General features: G+C 36.8%; 1 protein-coding gene across 4 annotated transcripts in view; it reads right to left on the reverse strand.

The window, feature by feature from the left end:
- The window catches only part of LOC306874178 (type II inositol 3,4-bisphosphate 4-phosphatase-like), a 141,881-nt gene that overhangs the window by 17,740 nt on the left and 98,737 nt on the right, over positions 1 to 25,404 (reverse strand). For all 4 annotated transcript variants that reach the window (XM_079424014.1, XM_079424015.1, XM_079424016.1 and 1 more), the window contains 4 exons: positions 19,790 to 19,898; positions 8,912 to 9,095; positions 3,669 to 3,941; positions 723 to 861 (listed from right to left, as the gene is read on the reverse strand). In XM_079424014.1, coding sequence (XP_079280140.1) covers positions 723 to 861; positions 3,669 to 3,941; positions 8,912 to 9,095; positions 19,790 to 19,898 — 705 coding nt within the window. The remainder of the gene's footprint in view (positions 1 to 722; positions 862 to 3,668; positions 3,942 to 8,911; positions 9,096 to 19,789; positions 19,899 to 25,404) is intronic.

Consider the following 25,404-nt stretch of genomic DNA (forward strand, 5'->3'; position numbering starts at 1 on the left):
ATGATGAAGAAAAAATGACGATATATCTTCACATTTTTGCACATTATTCTCCATTTAAGCCTTTATGCATAATGCATTGTACAGGTATTCAGAATGTATGCTGTAATGCAATATATATATTCATAAATGAAATTAAAATGCATTAATACAGTTTTAGATTCCTTGTTACATCTGAAACAGATTGTTTGCCATGTGTTTTAATGTATTTTTTTTTAAGGTGTAGCAATGAATAAATAAGCATTAAAATGCATTATAACTCTGGTTACCGCTATTAATGGGATCAAACATTGCATTGTAAGGTGCATTACAAGACATAATTAATGCATTAAAATACTTTTAATAATGCATTATATATAAAGGCTTTATAAAATAAAGTGTTACCAAAAATTCAAATAATCAATCAAATTCAATTTCAAATCCTCATAATGGGGAGCGTTAAGTGTATCAAAAATATTTCATTTTCGTAATTAATCCAGGGCAACGGCATAATTAATTCAGTCAAAAGCATGACGATGAAATGATACTAATGACACTTGTTTTTCCATGTTTTATAGTCTATGCCTCACCATAAAAGGAAATGAAATCATCTTTAGGCAGTTAATTGATCATTCAAGCAGCCGTTTGGCATATTTGATGTAATATTTTAGCATTCAAGTATTTTCTGGTTCACTGCAGCTGCAGTCTCGAGTTGTGATTGATCATTTGAGTGTAGTTTGTCGTACCGGGACTGTGTGAGGTGATGACGTCTGCCAGCGTGTGGCTGGGCACTGACTCCTGGTTGTTGTTGTCTTGCTCCTGTAGTTTATCCACCAGGGCGATGACGCAGTTCAAACTCTTCGCCACACTGGCCCAGACCCTGTCCTAGAAGAGCCAAAGCAAACGTTAACAGACCCACACTTACATCGCAGAAACCTGACATGTAAATATGAGTTTATGGGCTAACTGGACAGAGGTGTAATCAGCATTGAGAGACTTTTGTATTCTGTAAAAACATTTAGGAGATTTAAACTTGTTTGATGTGCAAGTCACTCTCAAAACTCAAAATCTATCTATCTATCATCTGTAATACGGCTCCTGATCTCATTAAAACCACTGCAGAAGCTGCGCACGCACGCACGCACGCGCACACACACACACACACACACACACACACACACACACACACACACACACACTCGATTTCAAGGTTTCCTTTCTCTTTGGAGTGTTACAAGCTGTTCATGCATAGATAAGGATCTGGCAACAACGCTGTACCCATGCCCTCACTCGCAACTCTCTCAAGAAGACTCGTTCAATCCGGCAGAGATCACTTTCATACCACGGACACTAAACATTCTTGCAAACAAACCGCAAACTGAATTATACATGTCATGCAGACATTCATATAAAGAGTTTAACAGCAAATTAGATATTCAAAGAACAAATCTTATTTTTGAACATGAGGAATCCTGACCTCGGTGACCTCATAGCTGGCCACAGGCCTGATAACATTGAAAACAAACAAGCATGTTTGAGACTTTAAAAGTAAAATATCCTCGAAAGAGAGAGTGGTTTGCGCTTTCTATTTTATTGTACCTTTTTATGGAGAGAGAGACAATAAAACGACTTCTTATAATATTTAATTAAGCACTTACTGGTTACTCCTATGACATCTATGCAAATTGATATAGGCAGGACTTCTATTGGCTGACAGTAAAAAAAAACGACATGAACATAAAACATTCTGACAACATATTCTGCTATGAATATTGGGAAAATTCATCATCTTAATGTAGCACAAACGTCAGGCATGGCTTCTCCTTCCCTCCTGTGAGTGGCGCTCAAGGGCACGTAAGTTATTTTGCCATTGATTAGAGATGCTTTTCTTATCTTGGCCTCTAATCCTCTCCAGTTAGCCACAGTTATGACACACACACACACACTCTTGAAGGCAATTACAGGAGGCAGACACCACAGCTTCACATCCACGTTACACAGCACCATTGACTAGGCAAGGCAAAGCTTTGAGTTTGTGGTCATCCTTCAGGTTGTGTGCTAAAGCTTTCCACTATCAGATGCTAATAGCGGTTGCCATGTGTTCTGATGTCACTGGCTCGGTTGCTAACCTGATCCCTGTCTAGCCTCTGGTCCTGTGGCATGACTGAACCTCTCAAGATCCTATCAAACATATCCAAGCTCAAGCGCCGTCAGACCCTCTGAAGAGCTGCAGACACAAGCAGCAAATGTGCAGTGTATAGAAGCCCGTCTCCGCCACTGAATAAAAATAAAGATAACTGGGACTTCTTTTCTCGCAATTCAAACTTTTTTGCAACTGCAAGCTTATATCTTGCCAATTTGACTTTATAACAGGCAACTGCATGGTTATGTCTCACAACTATGTGAAAAGTCAGATTTAAACTTGAATTGCAAGACAAACATGCAATTGTGAGCAAATTTTTTGAAGAGTATCTCACAATTTTGACCGTATTTCTCGCAAGTTTGTTTACATCTCGTAATTCTGACTTTGTAAGAAGCAACTGTGTTTATAGCTAACAATTCTGAGAAAAGAAGTCAGAAATGCAAGATATAAACATCTTACAATTCTGACTTTGTAACTCGCAATTACCAGCTTATAGCTAGCAATTCTGAGGAAAGTAGTCAGAATTGCAAGAAATAAACAGACAATTGTAGAGAAACAGTCCACATTGTGAGATAAAAAGTCACAATTACCTTTCTTATGTTTTACTCAGTGGCAGAAATTGGCTTCCATAGCAAAAGAGACTGAAAAACTAAAGGCTGGAATACTTTTTTTTGTTTGTTTCAAACTATGAATCCATCCAGTGTGAGGATAACTAACATGTTTTGATATTTTGAGCTGCTTTTAAACATTGTTTCCATTTGTCACGTGTTTCAAATGTTAAGGTTATAACTGAATCTGTTTGAAAAAAAGGGATTTTTAAAAATAGTTATTTTCAAATAAATCTACTCTCATTATAAAAATGCTCAAAATTAACCAAAACCATTTTGTTTATAATCTCTGCACAGGAGTGACTTGGTGTTGTTTCCCAACAAAATGAAATATAGTCTGACCATCAGTTTTGGGGTAACGCATTACAAATAACATGAGTTATATAATCAGATTACATTTTTCAAGTAACTAGTAAAGCAACATTACGTTTAAAGTATGAAATATCTTAGCTACTTTTTCAAACAAGTAGCTCAACCAAAAAGTCATATTTAAAATACATTTATTTCATACTAAGTATAATTCAAATCTATTAACATGTACTGACAAATCACTCAAGACTGATATAAAAATGATAATTAAACTTTATTTGGAATATCACTTGTGCACAATGCACATTTCTTAATATTAATCCTAAAATGTGTTTTAATGTCAATACTGACGATGATCTTTGAATAATATCAGTCTTTAAATGCAAAATATTTAAAGGGAACCTAAAGTTAGTTCCACTTCAGCACAATCAAATCTACTTCAGTATATCTTTAATTGGACTTCTGCAGTACTTCCTCACAATTAAAGTACAAAATTAGTTGTTCCAGTTTAGTATACCAAAAGTACAACTGCAGGGTGATTTTTATTAAGTGCATAAATATGTAAATGTTTAAATTAAATTTAAAACCCATTTTAGTAATGATGCATCATTTGCATGAAGTGAAGCACTTGCCCATTCCTCCTCGTCGTACTCTTTGTGGTGCGGGATGGTGTCGGAGCGGACCGGCGACGCTTGGCTTTCTCTCGGTGGCGTCTGGGAGCCGTCCACATTGTTGCAGATGCTGTGCAGTGGCTCCTGGGTGGCTCTGGCTTGTGGATTGGCCGGGGCAGGGCTGGACGGAGCGGAGCTCTGACTCTTACTGACATATCCGGGACGGGCAGCATGCAGCGCCAGGAGAGCGCTCTTCACCAACTCATCCTTCAGAGTGTGAACAAACTGCTCCGTCTGCAGACACACAGAGAAGAGCCAGCATTTAATAACCAACATTTCATTAAAGTACAGAGCATGTGATGAAGATTCAGGACGAGACGCACATCAGAAAACTAATAAGCAGACAGCGATGGTATAGTCGATAGAAACGCAGAAGAAAGAGCGAGAAGAATAAGAGAGACACAAAAGACACGCGGGTTCTTCTGAAACAACAACAACATATGATTCAATTAATCTAGAGTTGTGCGAATATTGAAAAGACTGCAAGAGAAACAGAAAGAGCAGGACTAGCTCATTCATATTCGTAGGTACTTGTACATATGTATGTATTTGTATGTTTTGAGAAACTCTCAAAGTAGGCACCGTCCTCATCGTGAGACTTGTGAATAAATCATGATAAACTTGATCTGAGAAATGACTTTTTAATGTCAAATTTATTTATAAATGAAATCAATATGAGACAAGTAAAAACCATTAGCACTATTTGTGAAATAAATAAAATATTTTTTTTTATAAAAAAATAAATGCTGTTTGGTTAACATGATAGCTCTCTAAATAAATTAGTTAAAAAATATTTTGAATCAAACCGCAGTTTGATCAAAATCACAATTCAAAAATAAATAAAATAAAATAAAAAATTAAAATTAATTTCTTAACAGTAGGTTTTTGGTTAATGACAGCTAAAATATATATATATACGAGAGACGTGCGGATCCATTTGCAAGCTTTATTATACAGAGACTTGGTCAAAACACCAGCAAACAGATATGGCACGGACGAGAAACAAGAATAATCCAAACCAGGCGCGAGTCAGTCAACAGCGAACGTTATCCAGAGGGCTTGACAAGAGGGGCAATCCAGAAACATGAGCTATAGTCCAAGTGAAGCACAAACAGAGTCAAAATGGCGAGACAACGGTAGATCCAGGAAACACAGACTACAAAATCAGAAACAGGTTCCGTATCGCTGCTAAAACTAGGAGAGTAATAAAACGCAGAACACTACTGGAACTAAACAGAAACACAGAATGGCTCGGTAAGGCAGCTAACAGTAGGAGAGTGCTATACGCATAACAATACTCAGCGATCTGTGAAAGGAAGTCCATGGTTTATGTAGGGTGTGTGATTGTGTGATAGTTCTCAGGTGTGAGCATGTGATTAGTGAAATGGCTGCTGGGAAATGTAGTCCGGGGGAAAATGTGAAACAGTCTGTGCAATATGAGAGTCAATGTGATGAAGGAGTGACCTCTGGTGGCGAGTGAATGGAAGTCCATGGACCTGATTCATGACTATATATATATATATATATATATATAAAACAATTGTTGTTGTTTGGTTAATATTACAATCTCTAACCAAATAAAACAAACATCAACTAATTTGATTAAAAATGTTTTAGTACCATAAAGTGGATTTTATTTATTTTTATTTAATTAGGTGCACTGAGATAGGTCTCTGACAAGATTTATTTTACAGTTCTTTTTGACTCCACCGGCACTACTGGGGTGCAAATAACTGCAGCAGTGCTTAAAAAGTAGAAAAGAAACAAATTCACAACCCACTTAGGCCTCACTTATCTTTTCAGTGTAATTTGCCATCCGTCACCAGTAAACATTACTCAGTCTCCTTGAATTTCAGAGCCAATTGAGCAGACGGCGCTGTTACTTTAAAATCAGTGGACGGGACGTTTGCAGTTCACCAAATCAGCGCTGCCATGACCTTTTCTCATGGTTTTAGAAATGATAATCACATTCCACAATTCATCAAACTCTCCAGCAGTGAACTTCTCCACATCTCTTCTGTTTGGATTCCCACCTGACTGAAATGCCGGTATTTTTTAATACAGCTTTAGGAGCTATTTTTACACTCAATGGCATTTTAACAAGTCCGATCGAATACATGCTCTCCTCACGCTGAGTTCCTGGCAGCGAGGTGCCATTCCTGCGGGACCATTTCTCATTGTCAGCTTGTGAGTGATGCCTCATCACGCGTCAGGATCTCAATGTTCTGTGTCATTACCAAAACACACATTCCTGAGAGCAGGAAATGGATCCAGCCATTCATTCTCAGACGTGAACACACTCCTACACTTAAAGCTGTTTGGAAATTTATCCAGGGGTTCAGACCTCAGATACCCAGACTCTCTCTGCTGCCCCCTCACCACCACACGGCCAGAAAATAAACATTAAAACCCCATGGCAACTCCTTTTACTTTTATTTTAATTTATTTGATTTTAGCCAATGTCCTTACATATATTTTTATTTTATTTATTTATTTTTTATGTTTTTTTTTGTTCGTAATAACTGGACATGACGTGTAGGTGAGGATTCATTATGGTATTACTATGACTCATCAAAAAAACCTTGAAAAATCTTTATTCGAGAGGCAATTTTAGCCAATGTCCTTGGATAGCCGAGTCAATTTGTAACTGCATAAAGTTTTAAAGTAAAAGTAAAATTTTAAAGAAAGTATTAATCTTCAAGATGGTTTAAATGTAAAATGAGGCAGAATAGTGCGTCTGTTAATAGTTTTGCAAATGTTCATGCTTTAAGGGCAAATATCTCTGCTAATGAAATATGCTACTGTCACACTCAATTTATCCACATGCACAAGCTGCTGCTGCTTCTGCTGAATCACTGAGAGAAACGATGGCTAGTTCACAAACATTTGCTGTCTGTACCAGACAAAAGTACTGCGCTTGCACTGTGTCAGATGCTTCAATATATACCACTGTACTGTATAATACTGTAGCTCTATGACTTAAAAATACTATTACCATGGTACCATGACTAAAAACCATTACACCAAGCCATTAAAATACATAATTTAAATGAATTACATGCTGAATCGGTTCAGCAGTGAATGCACTGTGTTTGTAGACAACACCAGATTTCACATCAACAAACGCAGCGTGTGCAAGTCACTAACCGTGTCGTCCGTTCACTCAGACCACCGAGTCTCGGCCTGAAACGGGTCAGTTTGCAAACATGAAGGCTTTTTGACAAGCAGCCAGGGGTCTGTCACGTTCCCCTCTGCCAAAGCCAACAGAAGCCACCGGGCCGAGTGTCACGTTTGGAGGCCTTCGTGATTCATGTGTGTAGTTAATGAATTACATCTGCTGCCATCAGTGTGCAATCTGTGACACCGAGATTGTTTCTGCCACAGCGAAATAGCGCCAATCAGCTGCCTTCATTGCTTAATTCTCTCTGCCGCCGCTTGATTAGCAGTGTGACGCCCGCCGCATGATCACACACTTCTGCTGATAACCAGTGTTTAGTATCATGTTAAAGCTTATTTTAAATGCAGAACGTTGAAATGAATGACAGGTGCATATTATATACAGTGTTCATAAGATGACATTTTTTACAGAACTTACAGAAATATTCCCCACATGAAGATCAAAGATTAGATTAAGTTTTGTGTCCAAAGGAAAACAGTATGGGCGGGGCTGCGCCTACAGGGACAATTTGATTGGAAGAAGCATCTAGTGAGTGGACATAAAGCTCGTTGCTAGCTGCTTGCTAAACTTTGGCTTCGTCTCACTGAGTGCTGTGCAGCACACTCACTGCGAAGCACTCACAGACTTAACATCAGGCTGATCATCCAAACACTTCGTCAAACTTCTTACTGAAGAAACTGTGTTAGAACCTGAAGCCGCAAGAAACTCTAAACCACTTCAAGGCATCATCACTCTCGCATCACCAGGAAAACAACCACTCATCGGAGGGCTTTCCTAGAAACACATCACACAACGACGACCTCAGCAGCCAATCAGCAGCCTCGGAGGTTTCCCAACCAGGAAAGGGAAATGAAACCGGAGATCACCTGTCGACTCAACTTGAAAATTGCTAAGATACACTAAGTGCTAGACGCTGGACGGACTAGTCGATAAGGTGTAATTATACATTTTGAATCGGATCAATTTAATCAAATCAATATCGAGTCTTTAATGTCCAGTTATTACCTTAAACAATTTTTTTTAAAAGTTAGTAACGAACATCTGCATATGATTGGAACTCCATTGGAAATGAATGACTTCCGGTCTGTCGCTTATCGTTTGTCGGAGATAGTGGAAAGCCGGCTTGAAACGCAGTGGAAACTTCAGTATGATGAGGATCGTTTTCATTTTAAAACAAAAACGCACCAGTGTAAATGTAGCCTTACATCTAAGAGGGCTGGGACGCATTCACACTACAGCCTCACGTGTGAGCCACATCTCTGAGTGTAACCGTTGTAAACTAGTAGTTGTGTTCGAATGTGCAGACCGATCGGTGTATTACAGTACCATTAGAGCTAAAGAGAACAGACTGCTCCGTACACTTTCAAATCGCTCGCACGGATGTCAAACACCAATCGATCTGCGCGGTCGAACACACCTAGTGCTGCAGGTTTATTGGCTCACTGACGTTGATGAGATTAACCCCTTAGGTATCAAAATTTGGTACCGAACGACTAGACGTTTTTCGATACGCGATGGTATCGAGGCAATTCTCTCTCCTCTCCACCTGTAGCTGGTGTGTGGTGAGCGCACTGGCGCCGTTGTCCTGTGGCTGCCGTCGCATCATCCAAGTGGATGCTGCACACTGGTGGTGGTTGAGGAGAGACCCCCCCACATGATTGTAAAGCGCTTTGGGTGTACAGCAATACACAATAAAGCGCTATATAAATGCATCATTCATTCATTCATTCATTCAATTCGGTCGGGGCCTAAAAAGTATACCCAGTATAATATAACTCGATACCCAGCCCTAGTAAAAACAGCAATACTGTGAAATATTATTATCATTTTAAATTCATTTCTTATTATTTTTATCAATGTTGCAAGCAGTTGCAACACTTCACATTTAGTGGAAACCGTGAAGCATTTTCTTCAGGTTTCTTTGAAGAATATAAAGTTCAAAAGAAGAGCATTTATTTGAAATCGAAATCTTTTGAAACATCAAATGTCTTTCCTGTCACTTCTGATCAATGGAATGTGTTCTCACCTTCTCCTCCAGGCTCTTGAGGATGTCTCGGAGAGGGTGGCTGGAGCTCCGCTGGGCCGTCTGGAGCAGCTGGTCAGCCAGCGCAGAGATGTGCGGCTGCAGCTGGGATACCACACGCAGGATCTCACGGGCCTTGGCCGTCTGTTCTGGAGGATAGTAAATGCACTGATATGCCGTGCTGTAGCTGGAGGACGTCATACAGCAGCCGGAGAAACAACAGAAACAGAGACACAGAATTAATAACAGCAGGGAGATGAAGAGCGTCATCTTGCTCATCATCAAACATCTGTGATTACAGCTCTGTGCAGCACATACACTGTGACAAAATATATCTAATAAACCCAGCTACCAATTCCAGTCCCTGCGTGAACAGCGCTCGCTTGCTGAACATCACGGCAGACACTGGCAGCCAGGAGAAATTACTGTTTTTTAGGGGATCATATCATGCATTTTTAACAGATCATTTTCCCCCAATGGCCACTTACACAGTTTGCGCCTCATATATATATATATATATATATATATATATATATATATATTTTTTTTTTTTTTTTTCTTTCATGAAGTGTAACCCTCTCTGTGAACCTGTGGATGTTTGTATAGATGACGTCTGTCTGCAAAGAAGACAATGGACTCAAAGTGAATGATGCAAGACATGAATTCAGGCCTCAATTTGGAGACAAAATGTCTTTTACTTGTCTTGTACCAATATGATTTCAATAAAAAAGTACATATTTAAATATGATTTAAAGTAAATAAAATTATTTAAATATTGTTATATATTATTCATTTTAAATAATATAATAATTATAAAATAATATGTTTTTAGAATTTATACTTAGTAAATAAAATTTAAAATGATTCATATTTTAATACTTTTAAAATATGAATATTAATATGAAATCATAAATATTAACAAAATTATTAAGATAAATTATACATAACTGTCCCTAAATTATACAATTATATTTTAGATTTATTATTTATATTATATAATTATAAAATATTAATTATATTATATACATTTATAAATAAATTACATATATTTCATCACTTTTAATTACACAATTATAATATTTTAGATTTATTTGTATTATAGAATTTGTTATATAATATTTATTTTAAAATATTAATAATATTGTTTACATATAAAATATTAATATAATTATTAAAATTAATTACACCTACATTTCATCACTTTTAATTAAACGATTATAATATTTTAGATTTACTGTATTATGAAGTATTCTAATTTGTTGAGATTCTAATTTGTTGTGAATTGGTGGGTTTTTGTTTAAACTTAAACTACTTCAGTCTGTGCGCACTGAATTTATTTAATACACAAGTTTCACGATTTGAGTTGAATTACTGAATTAAATGAACTTTTCAATGACATTCTAATTTATTGAGATGCAGCTGTATATAAAATGTGAACATTCATGTGCTACAGCATATAAATGCTTCTTTGATTCCTTTGAGGTTGGCATAACACTGAATTCATGGATTTAATACAGCAGGTTGATTTTTTGTGTTTACAACAAATTAGATTAATTAAACACGTTTAACAGCATTAAATTTAACACGATTAACACTAAATTGGCTAATTTGACATTATAAGTATAAATATGCAAAGGCGCTCTAAATTAACACACACTCACAGGCCCCGTTTCAATTATAATCACACCTATTGTGCTTTTATATGATAATTAAATTCAGCCATACAAAGACTGCAAATAACTTTACTCTTATTAGTCCCATCTGGATTTCATTTATGACAAATTTGCCATTCAAAAAGTCATTATTTCAATACTTCTCCATCATTTACTCATAAATGAGAGCCCTGGTGCGTGAATTAAATTCACTCATCTATACAGCCACAAAAGTTGCAACAATTCCAGTTTTCTCTCAATATAAATGTGCAGACTTGAATGATAAGTGCTTGAATGTTAGAAAAGGCCACTGGGCACGAGCGGCTCTATCGTGAGCATCCAATTCATGTCCACTTCTAATGGCAGTGGTGAGATTTCCGTAGACGCAGCATCCTCACTGAACAGCTAGGGGGAAAAGGGCAAACGCATAATGAAGAGCCGCTGCGGTCTGTAGGTTTGTTTGTGATGCTGGAGATTAGAGACGGAGTGTTAGCGTCCTGATCCGAGATCAGAGTATCGGCCGAGACTCACAGAGACCAGGCTCATCGCTTCACATAATTGGCTCCTGGGAGGATCTCTAACTGCCGCGGCTCCGAGCAAACAAAAGGCCTTGCTTAAAGAGAGGAGACGCACACCAAAGGACAGAGGAAAATATGAGAGGACATCAATAACTCTAGCCACTGGACTCATTTAGCAGGTCTACAATGACAAAACACAGCAGAGACCGGGTTAAAAAGTCCAACTGGAGAGCAACTCACTAAAAGTAATGACTAACATAACTACATTCTCATTTATCCAACAAGTATCTGTGTATAGCATGACAAACACTGCATAGTTTGTGTTATTGTGATCTGATTTATTACAGAGAATCATTGGTACAGACTGAAACAGTTTCAATGGTTAGTTGAAAAAAACAAAACTAACCTGCTGATTCATTCAATTAATCTGTTAATTGTATTCACAAATAGTGTATTTTGGAGAATCAAGTTGCTAATTTCAAAAAGACTGATTCACCAGTTAATTTGAGTCATCTGGGAATAGTGTAGGGCTGCACAATTAATCACTTAATAGATTCCAAAAACAGATTTCCTTATCACTGTTTTGAAAAGTCACTTTGAACGGTCTGTTTTAGTGATTCGGTTCATTCGAACAATTCATTTCTATCAGTTGGTTTAAAAACAGATTTACCAAATCATTTGAGTCATCACTCAACAGTCTTCAAAAAAGTACAATCTAAAGGTTTTTTTAGTGAACTGATTATTTCAGACAGTTTGTTTCAATTAATTAATTCAAAACAGATTCACAGATTCATTTATCACTCAACAGTGATTAGAAAAATTCATTTGAATGGCATGTATGTATATATGCATGTATGTATGTATGTATATATATATATATATATATATATATAAAATAATAAATACATTATAAATTCGATTTATTTTGTAATCATATGATATCATATTTTGTATGATTTAATTTTACAGTCCATTATAACGATCTGTTTTAAAAATAGATTCACAGATTAATTTGAATCACTCACTAACGCTCCCAGTATGTAATTTTAACTTTTCGGTGGCATAAATGCATAAAATGCATAAATATACATTAAAAACAACTAATAAATTATTGAGATCCTCATTGTTTTGAGCCATTTTAGTTAGTAACGTGTGTACTTTTCTGCAATACGTTAAATTTAGTAGTTGTAGTAACACAATGTGTGGAGCAGATCATCTCTGATACTGATGAAACAAGCAATTACCAGCTGTGTCCTAAAATCAAGCAAGACAGAAGGGGTGTGGTGTTTATTAGGCTGAGATTGACAGGAATCACATCCCCATAATGCCACCTGAGACCCGGAGCCATGGCTAATGACTCGTCGGCCCTGTGCCTCAGGAGAGCCAGAGCTGATCTAGTCTGAAGAGCTTCTTTATCAACCAGGCTTCAAGAAAACAGCATTTGTGCCGGGATGACTAGCAGTAGAGAAAAACACCTGACTCATTCATCACAAACCCTCCAGCCACTGCTCCCAATCTCAAACACCAGACACAACCTGTGGAGGTTTTTGCATTTTCATTTATATGTGTGCCTGACTGTCTCTACAGACTCTCCAAGCAGACGGCACACTGAAACTGAGGCAGAGACGATACTCAGATACAGCAAATAGCATTAGCATAGTAATCAGATCCATTTTAGCAAGTCAGTTTGTTCAACTGGTTCATTTCAATTATCCAGTTCAAAAGAATGAATCACCAGTCAGTTGGTATACAAAAAATATAATATTTTTAAAATACTATTTAATATCAAAAAAGTAAAAAAAAAGCACTAAACAGCAATATATTAATTAAATGATTACAAATGTTTTATATATAAAGTATATTTTATATAAATAGTGCTGTTTTTGACGGTTGTTTATATAATAATATATTATTATATATATATATATATATATATATATATATATATATATATATATATATATATATATTTAAAATATTGATAAAACAATTGTTAAAATATTTATATATTACATAATTAAATATATCATTTGATTACAAAATAAATAAATTTTTATATAAATTATTATTAAAATATAAATATGATATTAAAATATAAATAGATTTGTATGATTTTTTAAGTTAGTGTTGCATGTAATATGTTTTGTACAAAATATATTACATAAAGTAATTATGATTAAAAAACAGCAGTATTTATTTGTTTGTTTATCATTCTTATGTATGTAAATAAAATATGGATTTGTTTAATTTTATCAGTAAATCTAAATTACAAATAAATCAAATTTAACACATTTTTTGATTATTGAGTATTGATTAACCTTATTGCGTTTGTGCCATCCTTATAGCTTAGCTATCTACAGATTCAAAGTATCTTCAAAGAATTGTCATTAAATTAAATATACTGTCTACTCCTGAGTCTATTAGCAATTACAGTAACAGTGTGTTCTTCAAAAGGGTGCATAACTAGCCTAAAATAATCTACACCGCAGCATCAAACACACACCATGGGGGACGTTTGGCCGCAGAACAGCAGGAAATATTTCAAAGGAGCACTACCATTAGCCACATCCTCCATACACACAGGAAGATCTGTAAATGTGCTGTCTAGATGTTCACAAATGATCAATGGAAATCAAAAATTATGCTAATGAGAGTAAAGGAAACGCCAAGCCCTTCAGTCAGTGCAATCAGGCCCACGTCTCTGGTGAATCTCTAATTAAACGTACGAATAGAAAGGCAAAGAGAGAGAGATGTGTATGCTAGAGGATGAGAGTTAACACCAGGCCAGCCATTAAAATCCGCTGCTGGGAGTCTGTAGCTACATTTCCATCCTGCTGTTTTTATGTGAATTCTGAAGTATCGCATCAGAAACGAGTGATGGAAAGGCCAAATTTCGAAAAAGAAAATACCTTAATTTGCTAAAAAGTTTTTATGCACACTTGAGGTGCATTTTGACGAAAAAGGGTTAATGTGAATTACAGAAGTCATGTGACTTTGCGCTATGGGATGGCATAACCTGACTAACCAGCGGACTGATCTCATTGCACAGCATTTGAAATGTTGTTGTGGTCATTCTGAAATGCCTGAGCAAAGTCTGTCAACAAAGTATTTCTGTATAATTGCCTCCTAGAACTGACTGCGTTCCCAAACAGCAGGCATCCACCTCTGAAAGCAATGACCACATTTTCGTCTGAGATGCAAGTCATTTATTACATTTGAAAATTATTATATTCAGTGGCTTCTCCTACTTTTGTTAGTGAAATTTAGTGCCAGGTTATCAGGAACCCAGCTTGTAACATGGAGAAAGCTATCCGTTACATTCTACATCCGTTACATTCATACAAAACTTCTTACAAAACACATCTAAGCAAACTAAAATAATACGTTTTTGCTAATGTTTCCATTAAGTTAAGAAAATTTTATTTCTGAGCATTCTCTGATAATTAATTTAATCAAATTCAAAATACAAAAAAAAAAAATTATAATTAAAACCTTTTTTTCTTGGTTATACAAACATTAAGGAAACATTCCATTTTGGAAACATTACACGAATGTTGCATTTGAACGTGAATAAAAAGTTTCAGAAAAATGTTCCAAGAATATATAAATAACATTATCAATATTCCACCAATATATAACGTTCCACCAATGTTCCATGATTACATAAATAGCATTCCACCAATCTTTTATGATTACATAAATAATTTTCCATCGATGTTCCATGAATATTGAACATTCCATCGGTGTTTCACAAACATATCAATAATGTTTCATCGATGTTCCAAGAATATATCAATAACATTCCATGAATATATCAACAACATTCCATCGATGTTCCAGGAATATATCAATAACCTTACATCAATGTTAAACAAATATAATCAATAGAGTTTTATCAATGTTCCATGAATATATCAAAGTTCCATCGATGTTCCAGGAATATATCAATAAAATTCCATCAATGTTACACAAAAATATCAATAACGTTTTATCGATGTTCTACGAATATATAAATAATGTTCAATTGATGTTCCACAAATATATTGATGTTCCAGGAATATATCAATATTGTTCCATTGATGTTCCAGGAACATAATAATGTTCCATCGATATTCCACGAATATATCAATAATGTTCCATCAATGTTCCAGGAATATGTCAATAACGTTCCATTGATGTTTCAGGAATATATCAATAATATTCCATCGATGTTCTATGAATATATAAATAACGTTCCATTAATTCATGAAAAACTGTTTCATGAATGTATAAATTATGTTTCTGTGAACATTTTAAGAACATTACCAAGATTTGAAAACTTTGAATGAACATTCTATAATCTAGACTGCAGCAAAGTTTGTTCATAACTTTGAGAGAACATTGCCAGAACGCTAGTCAAAGCTCTGAGAACGTTGCTGGGATGTAGTCAAAGTATACACACTCAAATACACCCATTCACGTCATCTGGAAGGAGACGATTATCTCTGTGCAGCGAGCAAATCGACTGCTGAACGACAGAACATTCTAGTCATGCCGACACGCTCAAATTAAAGGCAAATAAGATGCTCTTGGACTGTCGTGGAAGTTAAAGAGAAATAACTGCTTGGGCTTGGAGGCGGCCTCGGGGAACCGGAGAAATGGATATTGATTGGCCAATCAAAGCCGTTGTAGCCGCATATTACATTGGGCCGAGCGTCCACCCCTGACCTGATGGATCGGTCCGATCGCTCCCTGGCTGCCTTTCCTGCCTCACTCTTCAGGCAGAAGAAAAGACAGATGGCTCTTTCATTTCATTCTCAGCGTCCTTTTTTCCCCAGCACCCTTTTTCCTGTGATTCATTAATAATGGCCAAGAATTGCGTCTGTCCTATTATTTGTCTGCTAATCAAAGAAAATGCTAAAAGATACCTTTCCAGGAAGGTCTGGGTGGATGCGTGTATGATTATAAGTGTGCTCAAGAGGTCATCTCTCATTGTCTGTTAAACTACACAAAGAGTTTCTTGCAATCATTCACACACAAGTTCTGCTGCACTGTTCATTCATTGTTGCATGTTGTGTGAATGCCCCTTTTATGTGTGAAGAGATAAAAAAACAACCAAGAATGGAAGTATAGTTCACCTCAAAATCAAAGTTTTGTCTTCATTTATTCACATTTGTGTCTTTCCAAAAACAATTCTTTAGTAGAAAACTAATGGATACATTTTGAAGAATGCATTTGGTTGCTTTTTTCCATGCAACTCCAATGAATGAGAACTGGAGCTTTTAAACCTTAAAATAGACTTAAAAGCACCATAAAAGTCCCTTTAAAGTAGTTTGTATACCTTTTTCCAAGCCTCTTTAAGTAACTTTGTGTGAGAAACAAACCAAATTTAAGTGGCATTCACCTATCTGTCTATCACAGCTCTGCTTAGCTGAATTGTGAACGATTCATTCTTTTGAATCAGATCTTTCCGATGAATCAAATGATTCAGTTAAAACAACTGTTATAATGATTCACACACGAATTGGACTGTTCTGGATCATGATTTTTCTCATAAAAAGCTACAACTTCAGTAAACTTGGTGAATTTTTTTGTGATTTTGTGGCCTTTGAAGCATAAAAGTCAGCTAGTGCAATCTTCAAAACACCTCCAATTGTGATCCACAGACAAGTAAATGATAACCATTTTAAGTTTCCTTTTTAACTTTATATGCAAATTTAATACAGCACTGATTTAATAGAATTATCTTTTTAAAAAAAGAACTATAGAAGGACTCGCTAGCTATTGAGGCATAAAAAAGGCAAATCTGAGCATGAAGTAAAACATTAGCCAAGTCAAAAAGGAAACAAAATGAGGTCCATATCAGGCTGGATTAATGTGCAGCACGAACGCTCTTTCAGAAATTGATTTCTCTCTGGTAGAAACAGCAAATGTCCTTGCCTCGTATCAGTGGCACTCCACTGATAAATCTTCCCACCATTGGAGACTGGAAACTTTGTCCTAGTATTCCTCTGTCGGCCTGGCTCAGTAACATAAAAACCCAGGCACTGTAAAGAAAATAATTGGACTTTGCTTGGTTTTAATGAGTCTGTTCTCAGTGGGGTTGAGAGAAGAACATCTTAAATGATAAAAAAATGGACACATTCACACGACCGGCTTTGCGTCAACAAAATCACCCCCTAAGACTCGACTGCGTCCACAAAAGCCAGCTGTGATCATTCACAAAATACAAAAATACAACTGAATAAGAGAAACTTGTGAAGCTCTTTATTGATGGAAATCACAAGTGGGCTGAGATGACATGACATGCTTTTCGTTCTTCTTCAGACGGCTGAGAATAGAAAACACTCGTAGTTTAAATGTTTGGTGTGACGGCAAGGACAGACGAAGTGCTTCAATGACTGCCAGGCTGCTAGAGTCAAGACACAGGCTTTTATTAAACATTAATTAAACATCTCTGTGAGGACAACCTGAACAGAAGATGGAGGAGGAGGAGTGCGAGATGGATGACTGAGGCAGAAAGAGACAGTCACAATTCATTTGAGAGCAACAAGCATGTCAGGAAAGACTTTAGAGTCCTGCCAACAGGATTCAACTGGGAAAATGTGAGACTCTGAAGTTATTAAAGTCATTAAGGACTCTAGAGAGAGAAACAACAGGACCACTGTTTCTGTATATTCCACCAACAATTTGGAGCTAAACTTATAGCGAAAGTGAACACATATTATTCTTCATGATAGTCCAATCATTGCACATTCAGACTTGAAAAGTGGTTTTAGCACAAATTATGATCTATTTTAAGCAAGACTGCTGCTAAAAAGACTAAAAAGACTAGATAAAGGCAATCTACTGTAGCAACCACCTAGAACATCCTAGCAACTGCACAGCAACACACACACACACACACAAAATGTTAACAACATGTTAACAATCAATTGCAAAAAAGCAACATGTTAACAATCAATTACAACAACCTAGCAACTGCACAGCAATACACACAAACACCCAGAACATATTTACAACCACCTAGCAACACCCAGTATGCCCTAGCAAGACCTTAGCAACCACTCAGGAAAGGATCCATAGCAACACATTACTGCATGATCGCATAGCAACACACTGAAAACCACTCACAACATCTTAATAAACACCTAGCAACACCCTAGCAACCACCCTTAGAATCTGCACTGCATCGAAGTCGTGGGGGAAGTCGTGGCCTAATGGTTAGAGAGTCGGACTCGTAATAGAAAGGTTGCGGGTTCGAGTCCCCGGCCGGCAGGGATTGTAGGTGGGGGGAGTGAATGTCCAGCGCTCTCTCCACCCTCAATACCACGACTGAGGTGCCCTTGAGCAAGGCACCGAACCCCCAATTGCTCCCCGGGCGCCGCAGCATGGCTGCCCACTGCTCCGGGTGTGTGTTCACGGTGTGTGTGTGTGTGTGTGTGTGTGTGTGTGTGCATTTGTTCACTACTCACTGCTGTGTGTGTGCACTTGGATGGGTTAAACGCAGAGCACCAATTTCGAGTATGGGTCACCATACTTGACAATACGTCACGACTTTACTTTTTTTTTTTATCATGTTAGAAACTTAACAGTAACACGCACACGCAAAACATTTTCTTATATCCTGCAACAGCCTAGCAACAACGTAGCAACAAGCTAAAAAACAACAATTTAAGGGTAAGTTATTTTTGATACAGTTGATGACAAGTGGAGTGATCTAAATGGTGAAATGGTTGGGGTGCTGTTGTCACTAGAATATTGCACTGCTGGAAAAGACTCTGAGCCAATCAGATTCGAGGACCAGAAAATAAATATACCATTCCCCTCTAGAATGTGGTTCTTATTTCCTGAAAGTTGGTAATTGTGTAGGATACGGCCGTAAGTTTTCTCTACTTCGATAGTGTGCGTATGAACATGAAATATCAGATAAACTGTAAATCCAGACTTCATTCAACATCAATGTGGCAGAACATCACAGCTCTGTCGAGTTCACCGATCAGGTTTCCCGCTCGCTTTTCAACTGGAATCAAAGCTTGAGGAATCGTGAAATAAAAAAATCCTCCATCATTCATCAAAACCAACTGGATTTGACTGGATTAACAGATTGATCAATTTAAAGAGTCTTAATGAGGGAACATATTTAGGCCTAAAGCAAAAACATTAACAACATTAACTTCAGAAAGATAAAAATGTGCGTGTGGATTAGAATTCAGCTTCTGAATGATGCAACCTTCGTACAATTACCTAGAAATACATCTAAACGTGCTACAGCTCACGCGGCTTATTTCTCTCCAGCAAAATAATCAATTTACACGTTCATTTGCCTCAGTGCAAGATATTGAGACTCGCCGCCATCAATATGTACCACATTTATGTTGTTTTCAAGAGCTTGACAGCCTGTGGTCTCAAAATAATGTTCTTCAAAATATATTTTTTTGTTTCAGACATGGATGACAAGGACTGAATGAATTCATAATATCTCATTAAATGAAAAACTCCTCGGTGGTGTCATGTTGACAAATTAATCTTGTATAAAATCATATCCATGCAAATGAGAGAAATGACATATTCTGCAATCTTCTCTAGTTTCTCTCTACAGAAGGATGCTGGTGAGTGTCTGATGCACAAACGGAGGCTTTCTATGTTTCATATACAGCTGTCAGAAAATCATTCACCATCACCAGAGCAAAGTAATCAGAAGAGACGCGTGTGAACATGTGGAGACTGACCTCTTCTTCTCGGATTCGTATTTGTTGAGCAGTTTCTGCAAGCCTCCGTTCTTGAAGCCTTGCGAATGGGCTGCCGGAGCTCCTACTGTGATCACATCATAGAAGGAATCTGCAGAGGAAACATCAGCAAACATCCTTCAACAGGCCTCACAAATCACAAACAAGCCCACAGCACACGGTTTGCGTCTATATTTCGTCTTGTTTTATGTGCTTCCTGTTGTTTTGTGAATACATCCAAACAGTCTGTTCCACCTGCAGCTCTCTGAGGAACTGTGATACGTCTATTAAACAGGATTCAGTGTGCGACGACATGCTGTTTAGACGTATGTAAACATACGCAATGTGTTTCAAGTAAGGGAAGCACCTGAGCAACAGAGCATGTGTACTACTGAACATCTACAGCGATATTGTAGAAAAGACAGGAAAACCATGAACTAGGCAAGAGCATATGCCTAAACTTCATAAAAAGTTTACATTTAAAAGCCAAATTTCCAGTTATCACAAGGCATTTACAGAATTTACATTAAAAACACAAAGAATATATTAGTTATGTTATAACAATAATAACCAGTACACAAATTAACTTCCAAATATCATGTGTATTGTTTTATTTGTAAAAATACAAAAGCACAAAATATAAATAAGTTTATAAATAAAAAATTACTAAAATACAAAGAAATCAATTCAATATCTATTTATCTATCTACAGTATATACAGTGCCCTCCAAAAGTATAGGAACAGTAAAGCCAATTCCTTTATTTTTGCTGTAGACTGAAAACATTTGGGTTTGACATCAAAAGATGAATATGAGATGAGAGATTAACATTTCAGCTTTTATTTACAGCTATTTTCATCTGGATCTGATACACAACTTAGAAGATAGCTAAAATGGCAAATAATGATCCTTCAAATGCGCTGACCCCGGAGGTTCTCGTGCGACGACTTCCATCCCACCCTCGTGGACCGTGGTCTCGCCGCTTCCGGAGCATCTAATTGGCTGTTTCACAACAGTGTACCCACACGATGAATACAGTGGCATATATATACGGGTCAGGATCATCTGTCATGCATGGCCCAATTTGGAGGCGATTTGTGCAGGTTCTTGCAGTCTCTATAAATGGAGGCTCTGATCCGAGGGACTCAGGCACCTGTGTCTCTCTGTGGCAGAGATGAATTGTTCGCAGGCTAAGAAATGTTTTAAGTAGGGCTGTCAATTTAACAAGGTAATTAAGTGCGATTGTAATTTTATACTGTACGAAAAATATATGAACAATTAGGCCTATTAAAGCGATAGTCCATACAAAAATTAAAATGATGTCATCATGTACTCATGCCATTTCAAATCTGTATGACTTGTGTGAACATTAAAGAAGATAATTTGGAGAATGTTGGTGATCAAACAGTTTTGGTTCCCTTTGACTTCTATTGTATGGACAAAAACAAATATTTAAAAAACACGTTTTGCATTCAATGTTTTGCATTCAATATTTTATATTATATATAATATAAAAGGATTACTTCACTTCTACAAAAAAAAATATATAAAAAATCACAAATTCAGATGTCAAATCCTGTCTTACAGACTCTTAAACATAATGGTTCTTTATTGGCATTGATGGTTCCACAAAGAATCTTTAACATCCATAGAACCTTTGCATTCCACAAAAACTACACGGCCCGGTAGTGGGTCGCGACCCGGTGGTTGGGGACCTCTGCTTTAAAAGAACCATTATTTTCTTAGTTTGAAGAACAGTTTAATCATCTAAAGACCCCTTTGCCACTATAAGGAGCCTTTTGTGGAATGAAAGGTTCTATGGATGTTTAAGATTATTCATGGAACCATCAATGCCAACGAAAAACCTTTAAGAGTGTAAGATATTCAATGAGAAATGTAAGACAGGATTTGACATCTGAAAGTGTGAATAGGTTTAGAAAGATTAGAAAACACTTCCATATTTCTAAAAAATCCAACATCTCAAAATATTTGACATGTTATGGGACTTAAGAGCAGCTGTAAGTGGCTTGTCACCACCAGGCAAAAAAGAAAACAAAAACATCCGTGATATTTTGCTAGTAACAAGCAAAGGCAGTCTGTAGAGTGCTGTCCACTACTGTCACCTACAGACTTCTGTCTGAGGCTATAAACAAAAGCGTCTTCTAGGAAATTGTGTTTACGCAGCGTCCTTAAAGACAGAGCGCCATTAACAACAGGAACTCTGAGACGATGTCTGGCTTTTTCTCATTCAGCTGTTCTTTACCAGACTCCCTGTCACGATGAAGACTTTTTTCTGTAAATGTTTTGCGCAAACATCAGCGCACCTGCCTCTGTGTCACCGTTGGAACGCGACTGAAGTACAAAGCCCATAATTTACATAGTAAATAATAGTTTAGCATTCAGATACTTTACATCACAAATATGGATATAGTATGGAATATACTATTCCATACGCAAGCCTTTAATGTATACTCCTTTGTCAGTCTATGTGAGAGACGCGTTCAGAATCAGCACATGGTCACTGTCTAGTGGGCTTTGTTTTCAAGTGCACAACTCATAGTTAAGGCTAGAAGGGATATGTATGGCGCTACACATAGACATAATAGAGAGTAGACGCAGCATCGACCAATACTCCCTACTGGGGATACTCTCTTTATGTCTATGGCGCTACATGGCATTCGCTGTTCTTCTGCTGGCGGTTATCAAACAGCGTTGTATTACTGCGGGCGCCCCCTTCTGGATTAGGGGTGAATTGCCTGTATTCGTCGTAAGGCCTCATGCACCGAACCGAGATGTCCGTACTGTGACGGTTCGGTACAAATAGACGTACCGTGCCACCCCTAATATATATATATATGTATATAAAATAATAACAATAATAACACTTGAATTCAATTTTACAATTGCAGCCTTGATGAGCAGAAAATACTTCTTTCAAAAACATTTTTAAAAAATCTTGCAGACCCCAAGCTTTTGAACAGAAGTATACATACAGGTACATCTAAAAAAAATTGAATATCGTGAAAAACTGCATTTATTCATATATATTTTAGATTCATTACATGTAAAGTAGGCATGGCTCGATACCATAATTTTGGCTTCGGTACGATACCAGAATGTAATACCTCGTTATCGATACTAAATCGATACCACAGGGGACAAATAACCAGCCTCAAAGGATAAGTGAATTTAATTTTTTTTATTAATAATAATAAAAACAGTTTCATATGTTAATACCTTTGTATCAAACTGTAACAAAAAACCTAAAATAGGCTAACTGAAGTAATAAGATTAAAACATATTCAAATCTTCTTATATTTTCAGTGCAAACACATAGTGCAAACAAAATGTCTCAAAATGTAACAAAAAAAATCTACCGGGAACATAGGTTACATTTTGACTGAGTTTGAAGAAAAAAAATAGCACTGAAGTTGTGCAATTAATGCAACAAATGTTGCTTTATTGTGAAGTGTTATTCTAACAGTCAAAGTAATATTCAAAATCACGTTATTATTTCTCTCTCTCTCAGATTGTTTTCAGATTTCAGACTCAACCAAAGAAAAAGCATTAAATATAAATCTCACTCTCTTGCTTGCTTCATATTAGCGGTCGGCAGCGTGGCAGAAACATTCCCCCTTCATATCATTGATACTAAAATTAATATAGCAAAACTCTTGCTCAATTCATATCCAATTAATATTCGATTGTATGAAATGCAAGTGCATATATTACGTGACCAAAACTATTGTTGGATCCACTGTTTCTCATCTTTCTCTTGAAAATATCCCATAGATTCCATATGGGGTTCAGGTCAGGCATGTTGGCTGGCCAATCAAGCACAGTAATATCATGGTCAGTAAATCACTTGGAAGTGGTTTTGGCACTATGGGCAGGTGCTAAAGTCCTGCTGGAAAAGGAAATCAGCATCTCCATAAAGCTTGTCAGCAGATGGAAGCATAAAGTGCTCCAAAATCTCCTGGTAGATGGCTGCATTGACTCTGGACTTGATAAAACACAATGGATCAACACCAGCAGACGTCACGGCACCCCAAATCATCACTGACTTCAGAAACTTCACACTGGACTTCAAGCAGCTTGGGTTCTGTGCCTCTCCAGTCTACCTCCAGACTCCAGACCTTGATTTTCAAATGAAATGCAAAATTTACTTTTATCTGAAAAGAGGACTTTGGACAACTGAGCATCAGTCCAGTTCTTTTTCTCCTTAGCCCAGGTAAGATGCTTCTGACGTTGTCTCTGGTCCAGAAGTGGCTTGGTAGCCCTTTTCCTGAAGATGTCTGAGCGTGGTGACTCTTGATGCACTGACTCCAGCTTCAGTTCACTCCTTGTGAAGCTCTCCCAAGTGTTTGAATCGGCTTTTCTTGACAGTATTCTCAAGCTTGCAGTCATCCCTGTTGCTTGTGCACCTTTTCCTACCCAATTTCTTCCTTCCAGTCAAATTTGCATTTAATATGCTTTGATACAGCACTCTGTGAACAGCCACACCTTTCAGTAATGACCCTCTGTGTCAATGATTGTCTTCTGGATCATTGCCAAGTCAGCAGTCTTCCCCAATATTGTGGTTTAAAATAATAAGAAATACCCTGATTTTATACTGTAGAGATGGTCGTTTAATGAAACTCAAATATAAATATTCTAATATATTGAGATACTGGATTTTGACTTTCATGAGCTATAAACTCTAATAATCAAAATGAAAACTAAAAAATTTTTTGAAATGTCTTACTTTACATGTTATGAATGTAAAATATATATGAAAGTTTCACTTTTTGAAATAAGTTACAATTTTGTTTTCACAATATTCGAATTTTTTGAGATGTACACACATATATATATATATATAGTTGCTGTCGGGCGGAATCATCGCATCTCCAAAACCATTGTTTTTCAGGAAATTAAAAAAACTGCATATTTTTTGAGTTATTAAACATTGTATCGTTAAAGTTGGTATTATACCTTATATTGCTAACATATACTGTTGTGTACCAACATTAACACAACATTTCCCCAAAATCATGTTTAATTGGAGATACAAGATTTATGACTTGGGAGCAGGGAGATACGAGATTATGCTGCCATTGATAAGAATGGTACGTACACAGATGTCGCTGCTGCCAGCAGTGTTCATCAAAGTCTGCGGTCGCGTTGAGCCTTTTGACAAGAGACAAGGCTTTAAGAGCTAATCAAAGCTAATGATTGTGGTTACATACATCTTCCTAAACTCTATTTTAAATGTTAGAGCTATGAGTGATGCAATACCAAAATAAAACGATAAGATGACTAGGCTGTCTAATAGGCGGAAATTAGCCTAATCTAAGATTGAGATAAAACTGTTATTTATAATATATAAACTGTTATTATATAATTCATATAACTGAATCATGAATAGCCAGTGTTTTGAGGACATTTACCTCACAGGACGTGTTGCTCGACGAGGATTCGTTGCGACTTTCAATCTCGAGGAGACATAATGCCTCGAGGCTCCCGCGGAGTGAAGAAGAGGTGGAGTTACGAGACTTCTCAGAAAGTTGAAGTGTCCAATGGAGTTAAGAGATTTGAGTTAAGAGAGTTACATTCCTTCATCCTCACAGTTGACGTGTT

This window comes from Barbus barbus (genome assembly GCF_936440315.1).
Source record: "Barbus barbus genome assembly, chromosome: 8".
Lineage (NCBI taxonomy): Eukaryota > Metazoa > Chordata > Actinopteri > Cypriniformes > Cyprinidae > Barbus > Barbus barbus.